The 14,834-nt window shown below is 35.5% G+C and overlaps 2 protein-coding genes across 2 annotated transcripts; one reads left to right on the plus strand and one right to left on the minus strand.

Annotated features, from left to right (window-relative positions):
- Position 1: 1 nt before the first annotated feature.
- On the minus strand, positions 2-12,993 carry LOC135694675 (nuclear nucleic acid-binding protein C1D). Its single transcript, XM_089110751.1, has 7 exons — positions 12,958-12,993; positions 5,417-5,524; positions 3,575-3,641; positions 1,702-1,757; positions 1,543-1,600; positions 1,209-1,277; positions 2-374 (listed from the first exon to the last, which is right to left on the minus strand). The coding sequence occupies exons 1-7, from the start codon at positions 12,976-12,978 to the stop codon at positions 244-246; spliced, it is 510 nt and encodes a 169-aa protein (XP_088966877.1). The 5' UTR covers positions 12,979-12,993; the 3' UTR covers positions 2-243.
- Positions 6,446-12,276, plus strand: LOC135690429 (uncharacterized). The gene is made up of 5 exons (XM_089110773.1): positions 6,446-6,506; positions 6,859-6,929; positions 7,195-8,976; positions 9,435-9,586; positions 9,993-12,276. The coding sequence occupies exons 1-5, from the start codon at positions 6,446-6,448 to the stop codon at positions 12,274-12,276; spliced, it is 4,350 nt and encodes a 1,449-aa protein (XP_088966899.1).
- Positions 12,994-14,834: the final 1,841 nt, after the last annotated feature.

Genomic DNA, 14,834 nt, shown 5'->3' on the forward strand with positions numbered 1-14,834 from the left:
ATCAAAGGCAAAGATATATAATATTGCTCCACTTATAAAACTTACAATGCAAGATAACATTGAAATACGAACAATCCAAGGCTGGAAACAACTGACTTGAATACAAGTTTACGGAAATCCACGTAGTTCGCTGTCAAGACGACCATGACAATGATGGTACTAGGCCATTCGATAAAAGGTGGTTTCCATGAATAGCGAGAAAGAACCATAGAAGTTAAAACCAATCTTTCCAAATGGCTCGTTTTAATCTTGCTTTAGCTTCTTCTTTTTCTTCTTCTTTTTCGGTTCTCCCTCTTTTTTCCTTTTTGAACTATCTTTTTTCTCCTCTACATCAGCTGGTGGTGAATTACTTTTGCTTTCTGCTTCTGGTTTTTCTTTTCATTGAATGTAAAACATAAAGAACAATTTCAATAGCAACAGAAATTGGGTAAAGCAACATAGCATAAAAAGAAAAAAACCTGTGAGAAACTAGACAATGTCTAGGTCAAAACTAAAAAAATACCTATATTGACAAAACTATATCTTTTGGTTGGTTCTTAAGTTTGGAAATCCAATAAAAACACCTAAAATTCCCTTCAGAGTCATTAAAGGTCTCTTCAGCCATTCTATTGTATGGTCCTTTTTACCATGGTCTTGTATGGTCTAGTATGTCAAAGGTACAGCTTCGTAAAACAAAAATCAACTAAAAAGGAGTTAGACTAGAAAGCTGTCCATTCCAAGAAAAGAAGCGAAAGTAGCCGAATCAATTTTTTGCCACTGTGACGTCAAAATATTCGCTTCTCTTCTTCTTCACAATATCCAGTACTTGGGAACAACTGAAAATTCAGATTAAAAATCAAAGGCAACTGTGATGCAAAAATTTTGACCAAGAGCGTCAATTTTGCAAATCTCTCACAAACGAACTCGTGAATTCGCACATGAAGGGGAGAATATCCAAGATACATCGTGAAGATGAATTCACATTACATTAACACCAAAATCATAACCTCTTCCCTCGTAAATAAATTCTGTTTTGGGGGTACACGCGCATGTAACTGTCAAAATAAGTACAAACACAAATTTAACAGTCAGCTCTGTTAGACGGGCCAATAAGAGGCAGTCGCCAATTTTGAACGTATAAAATTCATAACGAGAGTCGTTTGCGAAAGTATCTTTCACGAGAGAAAACTTCTACTTTGAATGAATATTACCAATGAATAGCAAATTACCTTGCTCAGTCCACAAGGCACTTTTCACAAATCGTTTTGCTGCTTCTTTGTCAATCCTAAGCTTTGCAACTGAAAAACAACAGCAAAAATGCTTTACTTCAAGGAAAAAGATAATTCTTTGTAACATAGAAATGTAAATAAATCGATGATTTCTACAAAATAGAGGGAACTTTACAATAAATTGAAGATAGCAGAAAACCCGAGAACTTCGAAATTAATAGAAAATCTTTGGAAATGTGTAATGTCAGGTGATAAATGTATTTTTGTTGCAATCAATAAAATTTGGCAAAATCTTAAACAAATTCAAGATTAGGCAAAACAATTAGAAACAAACCTTGCTTTTCCTTTTCCTCAGTGCTTTTTATTTTGGACATATAGGCCTTTACTCGATTCTACAAAAGAGCCAGAAGTATAAACAGCCACTTATTTCCTATTTTTTAGAAGAAAAAAATAATCTGAATTGGTGAATCAATGTCTGCAAAGGTGAACTCACCAGTTCATCTTTTACTTGATGATCTGTTGCATTGATGCCTTGTGTGACAAGATAAACTGCAAAATAAGCAAATTCGTCAGAAAAATATTCATTTTGTGGAAACAGAGAAAAAACAATGACTAACCAATCTAGGTAACTGAAAGAGCGGATGTTCGAATAAAGATGTCAACACATAGGCTTGAAAATGCTTACAAATTTTCATCATACAGAGTAGTGTGAATTGGACCTCAGTCAAATTAAGTTGAAAAAGGGCAGGCCTTCCCGAAAAAGGCGTGCCGTCGCACTTGCACGCGCTGGTACACGCCTCCCCACACCGAGGGATGTGTTTAATCGCACACCTATTTTTGTAATCATTCATTTGTCTTTTAATCAAAGCGCTGGAAACTAAGGTGACCAAAAACAAGAAATTGTTTTGCGTTTTTTATTTTGATGTGTTTTACCGGTCTTGTCCAACGTACTCAAGGTCACCGTTATCATTTTGAAGAGCTGTTGTGACGACACATTTGAAGAGCTGTTGTGATTGAATGCAATCAAACACGGACCAAATGACCGTAGCACCAGGGCTAGTAGTAGTCAGGATAGAACACATTTTTTATTATAGACCTGTGATAACATGCACATGTTACTAAAATACCATTTTTGAATGGAAAATTAAGTTGAATTTTCAAACAAAAGGCTTCCAGTTTAGACAAGATTTGTGCCATATATCTTCTGATCTACGCACTATTGGCTTTACACCAGTGATTTCAGTATCCAGTTCCTACCGCCAGATGGATTAAAAATGAGCAGAGTGCAATGCAATGCTAAACAACCCTCCCCAGAAGGGCTTACGCAATATGGCATATTTATCTGACGAGGATGTCCCGTTCTTCCAAAAATTATTCAATGTTGTTTGGTTTTATATGAAAATGGAAAAAATTGGAAAACAGCAGGTTGTGACAAAGGCATGAAATTTTTGAGGGTTACACTTGGAAACAGTATGATACATTTCGTGCCGTTTTCAAATCGTACCAATTTCAAATTGTGCCGTTTTCAAATTGTACCAATTTCAAATCGTGCCATTTTCAAAACTGTTTTCATATCCCTTTTGATTAGACACGATTGAAAGTTGGGGCCAAAATATTAACATTTTTCAAGGGTTTTATGAAGACCGCCACCATTGTTGTTGGCAAGAGGGATTGCCAGGAACTGCATCTAAAATATTTTCAGCATCAAATTTAGTAAAGATCCCTGGCAATATTCATAAACTTTCCTTTATCGTTATGCCACCAGAGATTTTTATTATTAAAGTTGTGTGAAACTGAAGAAATGACTTAAGAATAGGGGTTTTTAAGGCTCCATATACTATGTAATTAAACCTTTGTATAAATAAAACAGAACACCAATAACACTCCATCACACACCTAAAACAGTCTAGGGGTGCAAAATGCCACACTTGTGCTAATTTATTCCCAGGAAGGCCTGAAAAAGGGCCTCATTCTAAAGATTTGATGAATTAATAACTAAAGCAAATCTTTATATTATGTAAATATAAAATACCCCCTTAAGGGTGATAAGGTAGAAATAACTCCCATCAAAATCTACTTAATAGTCCCTTAGATAAAGAGTCATCTATAACTGGGAAAACTACTGATTTTAGTTGAACGCAAAATGTAATATCATTCTAACTGACATTAACAAAAGTTATTGCATAGCAGAAAAATTTGTAACCAAAGGGTGGAGACGTGTAGAGAAAAGGGCATAAACCTGTACAAACATAAATAATAAACAATGCAAAGTCTGTGCAGCTTCAGAAAGTGATGGTTAACACCCCTCTATGTTCTTCCTACAAAAGCCTGATTGTGCTTAAACACAGCAGGTCTTAAATACTCACTCCAAAACAATGAATTTATAGCATATGTTGTTGTAAGGTCCAGCTTTGCGTTTTCAATGGAACTGAGCTAAAAGAGAGAGCAGATTCAAAATGAATAACTTGGTCATATCATTACAGAACAAGATTGAAAGGAGAAAGGAAATTCCTTGTAAGGCATAGCTTTAATACCAATTTTTGAATAAATGGAAACTTATACATAACTTGCTGGCAAATAACTTGGGAACGCCTTGGCTAGAGTTAGAGGATATCAGCCTGAGACTGTTGGGAAATTGACAGGCTGTCTTTAAAAGCCACACAATTACTTCTTCTTGGTCATATTGCCAAATACTTAGCTATATAAAAGAAATCAAGATGCATCATGCTTTTGAAAAATAAAGGTTTTTGACTTTTCAAAAATGCCACATTAATGAATTACACATGATTGATTCTGAAATGTTTTGAATTTAAATAAATCATGCGAAGATCATGAGTTGCAAAATATGATTTTGACTTGAAAATACTACATTGAAGAAAAAGGGAGTTTCTGTTTTGCTTTGTCTGTTATCCCACATTTTGTTTTGCTTTGCCTGTGAAGTATGTTTATAAGTAAAGATATATATAAATTTTATCAAAGCTATCAAATGTCACCACCCATACATTAGGCCAAATCAAACAAGTGCTTGGTGCAACAACTTTATAATTTCAAACTAGGTACTATTGTCTTGAACGAGCCATTGTTATATTTTTTAAGCTTAAAAAGATGGATAATTAACAAAAAATTGAGGCAGATGCAGCAATTTAACAGTGGGTTGAACCTGCCTTAGGGCAATAAATACAAAAGAGAGGAGGAAGATGTGATTAATGGCCTATTGATAGTATACGTGTTTGACCACAAGAACTTTATCTCGCCCACCCCACAGAAGTTAACAAAAAACAAGCGGGAAGCAATTCCCATTTCTGCTTGTTACTGGGCTGTTCCTATTGTTTCTCGATTGTTCCCCTTTTATTGGGTTTTACGTTGTTACTCGGTTGTTCGCTTGTTCCTTGTTTCAGAAACGGCAAAAAATGAATAGCAGTTCTGTTTCATTTTTCTAACACAGAATTTGATGCTGAGCCCAAAACAAAAAACAGCTTTTCCATAGCTTTTTAAAACTTTAGACATCAACTTAGTTCTCCTGTGCATGGTTGCCATTTGGCCGTTTTGACAGCCAAATTGCTCCATTCTGGTCGTTTTTCAATGTTGTTGGCCGTCAAAAAATGATTTGGCCAAAAGAGCGAAGGTTGGCCGAATTTTGGCCGCAAGTTGAAAGCCACAAAAACTAGCATAGAAAATATTCAACATGTTGGTAAAATAATATCAAAGTTACGAATAACAAATCAAGAAACAAAGTAAAAGATAGCAGAAAATTGAGATTGACAGAAAGTGGGAGCTTTTGTAAACAAACAAAGCCACTTTTGATTACACTGTTATTTCACGGAATTAGCAAAAATATAGATTTTTTATATATTTTGTTTGGCTGGCCGAAATTTGGCCATCATACGTAAAGTATTTGGCCGCTAACTATTCCAAGAAACTGGCAATCCTGCTCCTGTGCGGGCAGAGAAAGAGGGGTCTATGCTGTTTCTGACTTGAAAGAGAAACCTGGCAACTGATGGTATGGTGTTGCTCGCAGCTGACAGTGTGCTGCTGCATGCGAAAATTCTACGCGCAGCAAAAATTATACATGTTTTCCAACCTTGGTGCCAAGAAATAAACCTAGCATGCAATTCTGACCTGGCCTAAATTAAATAAAATTTGAGGCTATTATAGTTCTTCACTATATAGAAATAGTTCAATAAACAATGCAAATTTAGCCAACCTACCTTATTTTTCGTATCGAGCAAAGGTTGTTTCGTAAGTCGTTTTAATAAATCACCAAAATTTCCCAATGAGCTTTCCAACTTCAGCATTTCTTCGCGCAAATCAGGTGGCAACTCCTCACAAGCCATTACTCACAGCGCGTCTCCCAATAATATCACAATAGAATACTCTATGTACGAAATCACCAACATGCGTATTGAATTCAAAATAGGAGATAGACATTTTTTTCTATTCTTTTTATACGGTTATCAGAGATAATTTTCGTCTATTTATACGGTTATCAGACATGAAAAAATTTTGTCAATGGTCAACTGGGTCGTGCCGCCCATGAGTCGGTTGGATTGGAAGTACCGTATTTTCTCGAAAATTGGCCGACCTTCGAAAATAAGCCGAGACACAGTAAAGCCACTGCATTGCACACTCTTTTAAGACAGTCAAACAAATGTTCGAATCAAATCATTCGAATCTACTGGTAAATTAAAGCATTGAAGGAAAATTCAAATTTTTTTCTCTTTTCAGAAAACACTTCGAAAATAAGCCGATTCAAAAATAGGCCGAAAAATAAAATTTCATAAAAAAATATTTGTATCTCATTGTTCCTTAATTGCCTGTTGTGATGCTCATAACAGAGAATCACAGAACTGCAATGTCTTGATTTCCAAAGTCAATTGTGGCTAGCTATTGTTTTGCAAAATGTAGGGGGAGGGGCAAGGCCCCCGCAGTCGGAGGCCCTGATGAGTGGAGCATGAAGTATTTAAACTATGCGCCCTATGTCGTTAAGTTTGTCGGGACCATGTGAATAAGGGTGATTCCCTCAAAAAGGAACATAAACGGATGAACGGATGTCTTTTCCTCTGTCTTCTATTTTTGTGTGTTGCTTTTACTACAGGGAAACTAGATAACAAAGAAAACATTTGGCGCTAAAATCTTTTCTCAAAATTCTTCATCGTGCTGATATCATATCAGACCATATCTGGTGTATCTTTCGATTATTTGTTGGATATTTTGTGATTTAATTGTCATAAGCAGACATGAGTAGGCAGACGAACGCACGTTCAGCAGCTTCTGGAGCTCAGCTTCGAAGATGTGAAGGTAAGGAGCAGGGCAATACCTGTCGAAACTTATTACTATTTACGAGTAAGTATCATATAGTATCTAAGATTCAAATACAGGTGAGTCAATTAATTCTTTACATAAAGGAATAAATAATATCCAGTCATTCGTAAATAAACCCTAAGAATTTGCCTCATTCTCTACATGGGCTCTATGCCCCCCTCCCTTCGTCGAAAGCCCTGCTCTAGAAGCCAAAATATATTGAATGTATAAACGATTTGTCGTTTAATCTCAATTTCGCGCTTATTTTTTTAAAAAGTGCATGCTAGTTTCAATCTTTTTAATTTTGTTGCCTTATATGCATAATGATTTCGTACATATTCTCTACCAGCATCAGCCCTACCACGCTATGCTCCAAGAACAACCAATGAACGAACACTTGCTGAAAAGCGATCCTTGCAGGTAGCTATCTTCTTAATCGATAAGTGATACATTAGATATAGCACCTGTCTCACTCTCATAGACACTCTTTCGAATTTAGAGACTTTTTAGCTGATGTTTTCTAAGGTCATCTTGGGCATCTTGATGTAAATTATAAAACGATTATTAAAACTGCTAGTTATCAAAATTAAACTCAGATATAAAAAGACACCTTAACATTAAGTACTACCAATTGTTTGTGAAGTTTGTGTTTTTTGTGGAGTACTACCAATAATGTTTTTTGTAGGCATTATTGCAACGCGACAGTGACACTGTTAAAAGGAAATTCCTTGAAAATGTCAAGTTCCCGGCCATTCGCCAAGTGACGTCGTATACATTATTATCTTCAAAACAAGGAATTATTGAAAATACCTGGGCGCTTGAGCACATTCCGTCACTAGCAGAATGCAGTTCATTTATTCGAGTACTAACAGAGATGAAAAAAACAATGAGTGCTGTTCATTTAAAACACATTGGAGTTTTTGGAATTAATGAGCTAAAAATAATCCAGCGAATTCACGAATTAATGAAAATTAAGAAGGATATCGATGCCGAGAACGTTTGGTTTCAGCATGAAGCTGGATTACCGTCAGAAAATTGTTCAAAAGTAAATCAAGAAGCCTTGAAAAAACTTCAGTCACTTTTGCTCGATAATAGCAATGGAAGAGTCGTCGTTCCTCCTGGAACTGTCACAGAAGACGTTTCAAGTCTTTGTTGCAATCGGTGGATCAGCCTCGGCTTGGCACAAGCGTATGCAAAAATTTTAAACAGTCAAGGTAGTTCATCACGTATACTTGTCTTAAACGGAGTAAGTAATATAACTTCTGAGCAATTGGGACATTACTTGCAATTAGTAAATGGAGTCGATTCTTTGGAGCACCTTCTCCTTCTGATTAATGTTGGTCGGGATGTAAAAGGAGAAACGTACGTTGCTGATATGCATCGTAAAGGTAGCCACTGGGCACTGCTGGACATCGATCTTGTGGCTAAACGTTACTTATATTGTGATTCGCTCGCCTGGCCAATTCCTTCACAAATTGAATATCACCTCTTGCCAGTACTTGAAGCATTAAAAGGTATATGCACCAGTAACGTTACCTTACCTTGCAGACGAAATCAAAGTTTTTTGATAAAAGCTGCTCATGTATCAGAGAGTGTGAATGACGTTGGAAAACATTATTGCACTAGTAACTGCTCTGTGAATATGCCTCTTCAACATTGTAATGAAATTTGTGGTGCAGTTGCCATTATGCTAGCAGCTATATCTGTTTTATACCCGGCGTTATGGGCTGCATTGAAAAAATTAAAAAAGCCGATAGACGAAGAGTATATGTGGTTCAAGAATCCATCTTCCAATGCTGAGTACATAAGGAAGTCCCTTGGACAAGGGCTAATTGAAGGACGATTTCATATGGGTGCCTTCGGAATAGATGCGGAGATTATCGGACAATTACGCCTGATAACTGACTTAAATGAGGACATGGTTCCTATCTCGGCGAAAGAAAATTTCCCAATTCAAGAGTATATCAATGAAAAAAAAACAGTCACTCTGAAACTTCGTAATAATCTGAAGAAATTATGCAGCAATAAACGTATATCTGAGGAAATAGATGGTTCAACACAGGCAAAAGTTTTTATCAGTGATCAAGAGCCTAGCACCTGTGTTGGTGTTGACGATTTACAAAATTTATATACCTCAGACGAATGTAAGAGCGATTTGGTAGAAGAAGATGATTGCAATTTAAATGGAATTAAAGGAAATCATGATATGGATGATAAGATTGATGATAAAAAGAATGCAAATATTAATGATCTTCATTTTGTAACCAACAAATTTATGCAGGGAAAACATAAAATTGAAGACGAAGCTAACAACTGTATGGGTACTTTAAAGGCAGAGGATGAAAAAAATGCCAAGTCAAATGAAACACAACATTCTTTGAGATCAAATAGTTCTGACGAAACGGGGATACGATTGCCAAAAAGTATGGACACAGATAAACCGACAACAACAAGCAATGGAAAAAAGGTACAAATATATTTAACTTTACAATTATGCCGACTAATAATAACGTAATAGCAGTATTTAGCAGTAATGTTCTGAAAAGTGTGAGGGGTGGGGTGCTGGGGCTTGTCATAGATCTCAGTTCTGTTCGGATTTTAAAAATCATGCACTCAAAAATTCAATTTTCCAGTTTCATACAAAATTAGTGAATATTAATGTATTCATGAATGAAAGCAAAAACTATAAACTGCTTATATACATTATCATATTGCTCAGTCCTGCTTCATAGGCTCAAATCTTCCTCATTTCACGAAGGCATTTTTATGAAAGCACGTTAAAAAATACTGTATGAAAAGTTCATTTCCATAAACCTTCTTCAATCTTTGTAAGAATATATTTCAACTCCTGTCGCTATCAACCATCAGTTTTGCATACTTCTTTTTTAATCCCTGAAGGAAACTTAATGCATTATATTTTTACAGAATGCTCAACCAAAGATCTACAAATGTCCTTTTTGCGATGCAGTACTGAGCTCAAGAAATTGTTTGTATAAACATAAAAAGAGAAAGCATTCGGATTGTTATCAACCACAAAAGCAAGAGCCTGTTGAATGCCACATATGCAGAGATTTTAGGTTTGTCCTCTGTGGTATTGCACTGACATAAACAATGGTATTGCACTGACATAAATACAAATCTAACTGAAATATCAGCAATTGATAGTATAACTACTGAATTAAGATTATCACCATCGAACCTAATCATAAATATTCACGGTTTCCCTAATGTATAATAAACAAATAATTATAATTAGCTTTAAATAATTTTCACGAGGTCACAAAAACTGTAAGAAAAGAAGTTATGGAAGCGTCATTAAATGTATTCTTGTCAACTTGCAAATTTAATAAATGTTCTGTCCTGTCGCTTTCAATTTACAAGTTTTCTAAATAGATCAAATAGGGATATATTCAAAATGTTTATAAATATATTAAATGTATTAAATACATATGTTAAACCATTAATATATTTATTTTATTGTAGTTGTGATAGTTTGTCAGAGCTGGCAACCCATTTGAGAGAACAACATGGAAAAAAATCAGATGTTAATAACAGGATGTTTGAAACAATTGATGCATTTTTAGAATGGAAAAAGGCAGTCGAGAAGGAAACGAATTCCTGGTATGTCCAGCATAGAACTAAGAGAAAAGGAAAGCATTATACAACATGGTGGTATTACTGCAACCGAACAGGCAACGAAAGAACGATCTCGACCGGAAAAAGAGCGTCGAAAGTGCAGGGCTCATCAAAAACAAATATAAAATGTAGTGCATTTATAAAAGTAATGGAAGACAACGCCAAACAGAAAGTTGAAGTGCATTATTCACTGGATCACACGGGACATGATTACAAATTGGGACATTTACGTATGTCTGAAGCACTACGGAAAGAAATAGCGGGAAAATTAGCCAGGAAGATCCCAGTAGAAGTCATTCTTGATGAGCTCCGTGATAACCTTGGTGGGAACTTGAATCGCGATCATCTGACACGGAAACAAGACATATATAATGTCATGCATCAATTTAACATCAATCTTGCCCAGAAACATTCTTCTGACTCTACAAGTGTTCACTGCTGGGTAACAGAATTGCAGGATGACATCTACAACTGCATTTTATGCTACAAACCACAAGGCGAAGAGAAATATGGCCTACCAACCAACGACTTCTTGCTAGGTATACAGACAGAATTTCAAAAAGATACTATGTGCAAATATGCTTCAAAGCTGGTTTGTATTGACTCCACCCACAGTACCACAGGGTATGATTTTTTGTTAGTGACAGTTATGGTGAAAGATGATTTTGGAGAGGGAGTGCCGGTTGCATGGCTTATAGCAAATAAGGAGGATGTTTGTTCACTCGATCCATTTTTTGCTTCCCTAAAAAAGCGGGTTGGAAATATACAGGTCAAAGACTTTATGAGTGATGATGCCGAATCTTTTTATAACGCTTGGTGCAGAAATTTCCTAGTGCCAAATAGGCAGCTTATTTGTTCTTGGCATGTGGATAAAAATCTTCGTACAAATATAATGCAGAAAATAAAAAATCCTGAAGATCAAATTACAGTCTACAAATACGTGAAGGTTTTGCAAACAGAAACAAATGAAAAGGAGTTTAAAACTATGTTACAAGAAATGTGCAGTTTTCTTGAAGACGGTTACCCTTTATTTTATGAATATTTCAAAAAGGAGTTTTTGCAAAGAATGCACAAATGGGCTTACTGCTATCGGACATCAACAGAAGCCAATACCAATATGTCATTGGAAAATTTTCATAGAGTGTTGAAAACAATTTATTTCCATAGGAAAAGAAACAAGAGGGTTGATCACCTACTTAGTGTCCTCTTGAAGATTGCCAGAGACAAAGCTTATGAGGCATGGGAAAAGCTTGAGAAAGGAAAACGTACCAGCAAAATTAGGGATATCGACAAACGCCATAAGACTTCTTTAGAACTTTCCTTGAAAGAAGTTTCTGCTGCTAATGCCACACAATGGATTTTCCCATCTACTGCAAATGAAAACAAATTGAAGCATTCGGTTATAAAAAATGACTATTATTGTGAATGCAAAATGAAATGCAGCAGTTGCAAAGTATGCGTTCATCAATACTCTTGTTCCTGTGCAGATTATGCAATCCATTCAGTGCCTTGCAAACACATACATGCCATACACTCAAATTTTTTCGAAAATGATAAGCAGGGCGTTCAAAACTATGGAGCCGAAAAAAATGAAGATGTGACTGAAAAACGACAATATTTTCAATATCAGTTAAACAAAACAGATAAAATAACAGATTTGGCTTTTATCAAAGAGTCTATTCAAGGAAAAATGAATATTTTGTCCAACAAAATAGAAATTTGTTCTGTTCCAGACGCTCTAGAAGCTGCACATGAGCATCTTAAGAACGCTATTGCTGTCCTGGATGGAATTTCAAGTCTAAATTCTAACCAACAAAGTTTGCAACAGGCAGAGGTGTTCCCTCATAATAAACATTTTGAAAAGCAGAGAAAATTTTATAGCACAAAACAGAAGGCAACAAAAAAGAAAAGAACATTAACGAAGCCAAGTATTGAGGATACTAATAATGTGAAGGAAAATTTAAAGCAACAAGAGGTACGTTTGTGTGGAATTTGTTTCCGTGAAAACGATACAGTGAATGAAGGAATGGTAGAATGGGTGGAGTGCGCTAGTTGTGAAGTATGGATACACTGTGCCTGTGACAAACAAAATGTGAACTCAGAAGAATATTGCTGCCCACTCTGCAAATAGGAATCTAGTCTTTTCTAAAGAAATGAATAAAATTAATATCAGTGAGGAGGAACAATGCTAATATCAAATGAACAATTTGATTTGGTTTGTATCAAGGGCTGCACTAGCCTGCGTCATATAATGAGTCACAGCTTCCGCTGCCACTAATATTATTGACCTGCCACAAAATAAACAATGAGTCACATTACAGTCCCGGATCATGCCTCCTAGGGGGAGTCCTGGCTCGCTGTTGCGTAACATTTACCACTTTCTACTGTACATTTTCGTTTCAAAGAAATATTTTATCAAAGAAATATTGATTGTTCTTGGTCAGTATACATTGTTTCTGGTCACTGATTGACTGTTTCTGGTCATTAATATACACATCTTTCTGTGTATAAAAAGTAAAGGCCAAGGCAGCACATCTGTTTTGCTTTTGAAATAATTCGGTTATAAACGTGTTCATCACTACCCATAACCACCCTAATATCAACTCAACCGTTTATTTATGAAAATTCCGTTCAATGATATTTCTTGATTCAACAAAAATGAAAATAATAAAATAAGCATTTGTCAACAGTCGTCTATTTCTGTGGATTTTCTTTCGTGGATTTACTTGATTTTCTGCGCATATTGGTGATTCCGTACATAGAGTATTCTTATATGAAATGGTTGGGAGACGCGCTGCGAGTAATGGCTTGTCAACTCCTCTTCAGCCGCCATTTTCGATATTGCTTGCGTGAAATAGAGGCTATCTACAAGGAAGCAAAAAGTAAATTAAATTTAGGCATTTATTTAGGCACCTATACGGTTCTTCTAAATTTTAGAATCTTTAAGGAAATTTTAAATATTATTCCTTTTGCGAATAAACTCGCATTAATTGTGGGTTGTGGATATGCCAAATGTTTCATTGAAAAGTTATTCTTTCCGGTCTTCCTTTCCTCTCTGCCTTTACAGGACATCATTCGAGATATGGGGGCAAAAATGTGGAGTGAACTACCAGTAAAAACTAGAAATTCTCCTTCAAAATATTATTTTGAAAAAGTCTTAAGATATTTCTACAAAACAAAATAGTAATCAATGATGGGTTTTTAACTTAGTCTATACATAGATGATATTTTTCTGTGGAAGACTCAAAGCAACTTACAGATGATTTTTCCATTTTGAACTAAAAATCAAGCAGAACGCATCAAATTTACTAGGGGTTGCTTTCTACTCGATTATTTTATAAACAACTGAGAGAGTTTCCTCCTTTAAATAATTCCCTGTACTAGCTTGTTTCTTCTCTACTCTGTATTTGTTCTGTTATATTTATAATAGTTAACTTCCTTCAACATTGTTTATACTTTTAAGCCTGGATTATTTCTAATTTGCAATAAGTGTATGTATCCAGTGGAATTCAAAATAAAACTGAACTGAACTGAACTGAACCGGACACTAAATTGATAAAAGTACAGATTAAATTACAAGCTATCAAGGATCTGTTGTCACTTCAAGTTAAACAAAACAATTTTGAAACTGAGTGTCACACTTTTATGTTCCGATTTGTCTTTTTTGTTCTTGTCTTTTGTTGTTTGTGGTTCTTTGAATAGTATATATTGTTTCGCATTAGATTATCTAATAGATATTTATGTAGTCATAGAATAAATAGCCGCTAGAAGCCTAGGCTTCGTTTTTTTTATTTAGGGAACAATAGTATAGTTGTTTTTGAGTAGTATTTGAGGAGCAGGTTGCGAAAAGTGGAGTTGAATATTATATCTATGAATATTTTGTCTTTGGTTTTTGATCGCTTTTGCAATTTTATTGGTACTCGTGACACTGAGGAACATCAGGAACTATACTTTGAACTTCACTTGGTATCTTAAAATAAAGAAAAGAAACGTGTTGCCGGATGATCACAAGAGCGAACTCGGAGCTGCAACAGTAAAAGTTGCCTACAGTTGAAGAAACCAAAAGGAAACTGAATGATATGCACACTACCATCCCACTGAGCGCGTGGTTGGTCACGCTAGATGCAAAATCACTATGAATACATTCCCCAAGATGAGGCTATCGAAGCCTAACCTCCAGTGTTTTATAATAATGTACAAATTACCACATAGATACTTCACAAGCCCATAATTCATCATTAGAATATCTATTGCGCTAAGTACGAGGCATGAAAACATTGTCACTTTGGTTATGCTCAATTTAACACCAATGAGAATTGCCAAGAAACCTTCAGGTAGGGATCAACTGAAAGTTTGAACGAAGAGATTTTCACCACCAACCATTAAAACTGACAGGTACCAATTAGCAGTAAATTCTAGTATCGTCAGACCTCGCAAAGCATTTTGGGGATGACAAACAGTTCAGCTTTCTAAGCTAACATTTATCTTCGACTAAAAATGGTTTAGAGTAAAAGCTGGCTTTTGAAAATGTTTTATTACAAACAAAACTTAAAGTTCTTTAGTTTAGTTTCAACATACGTCGTTTCCGTTATCTGGAAGAAGTAATGTCATATGTTGTGATTTTTTTCAACAGAAAGCTGTTATTTATAGGTATGGCTCTGTATGGCGAATAATGAATTGTCGAAGGCG

This window comes from Rhopilema esculentum, chromosome 10, assembly GCF_057945365.1.
Source record: "Rhopilema esculentum isolate cy_ngs chromosome 10, ASM5794536v1, whole genome shotgun sequence".
NCBI classification, from domain to species: domain Eukaryota; kingdom Metazoa; phylum Cnidaria; class Scyphozoa; order Rhizostomeae; family Rhizostomatidae; genus Rhopilema; species Rhopilema esculentum.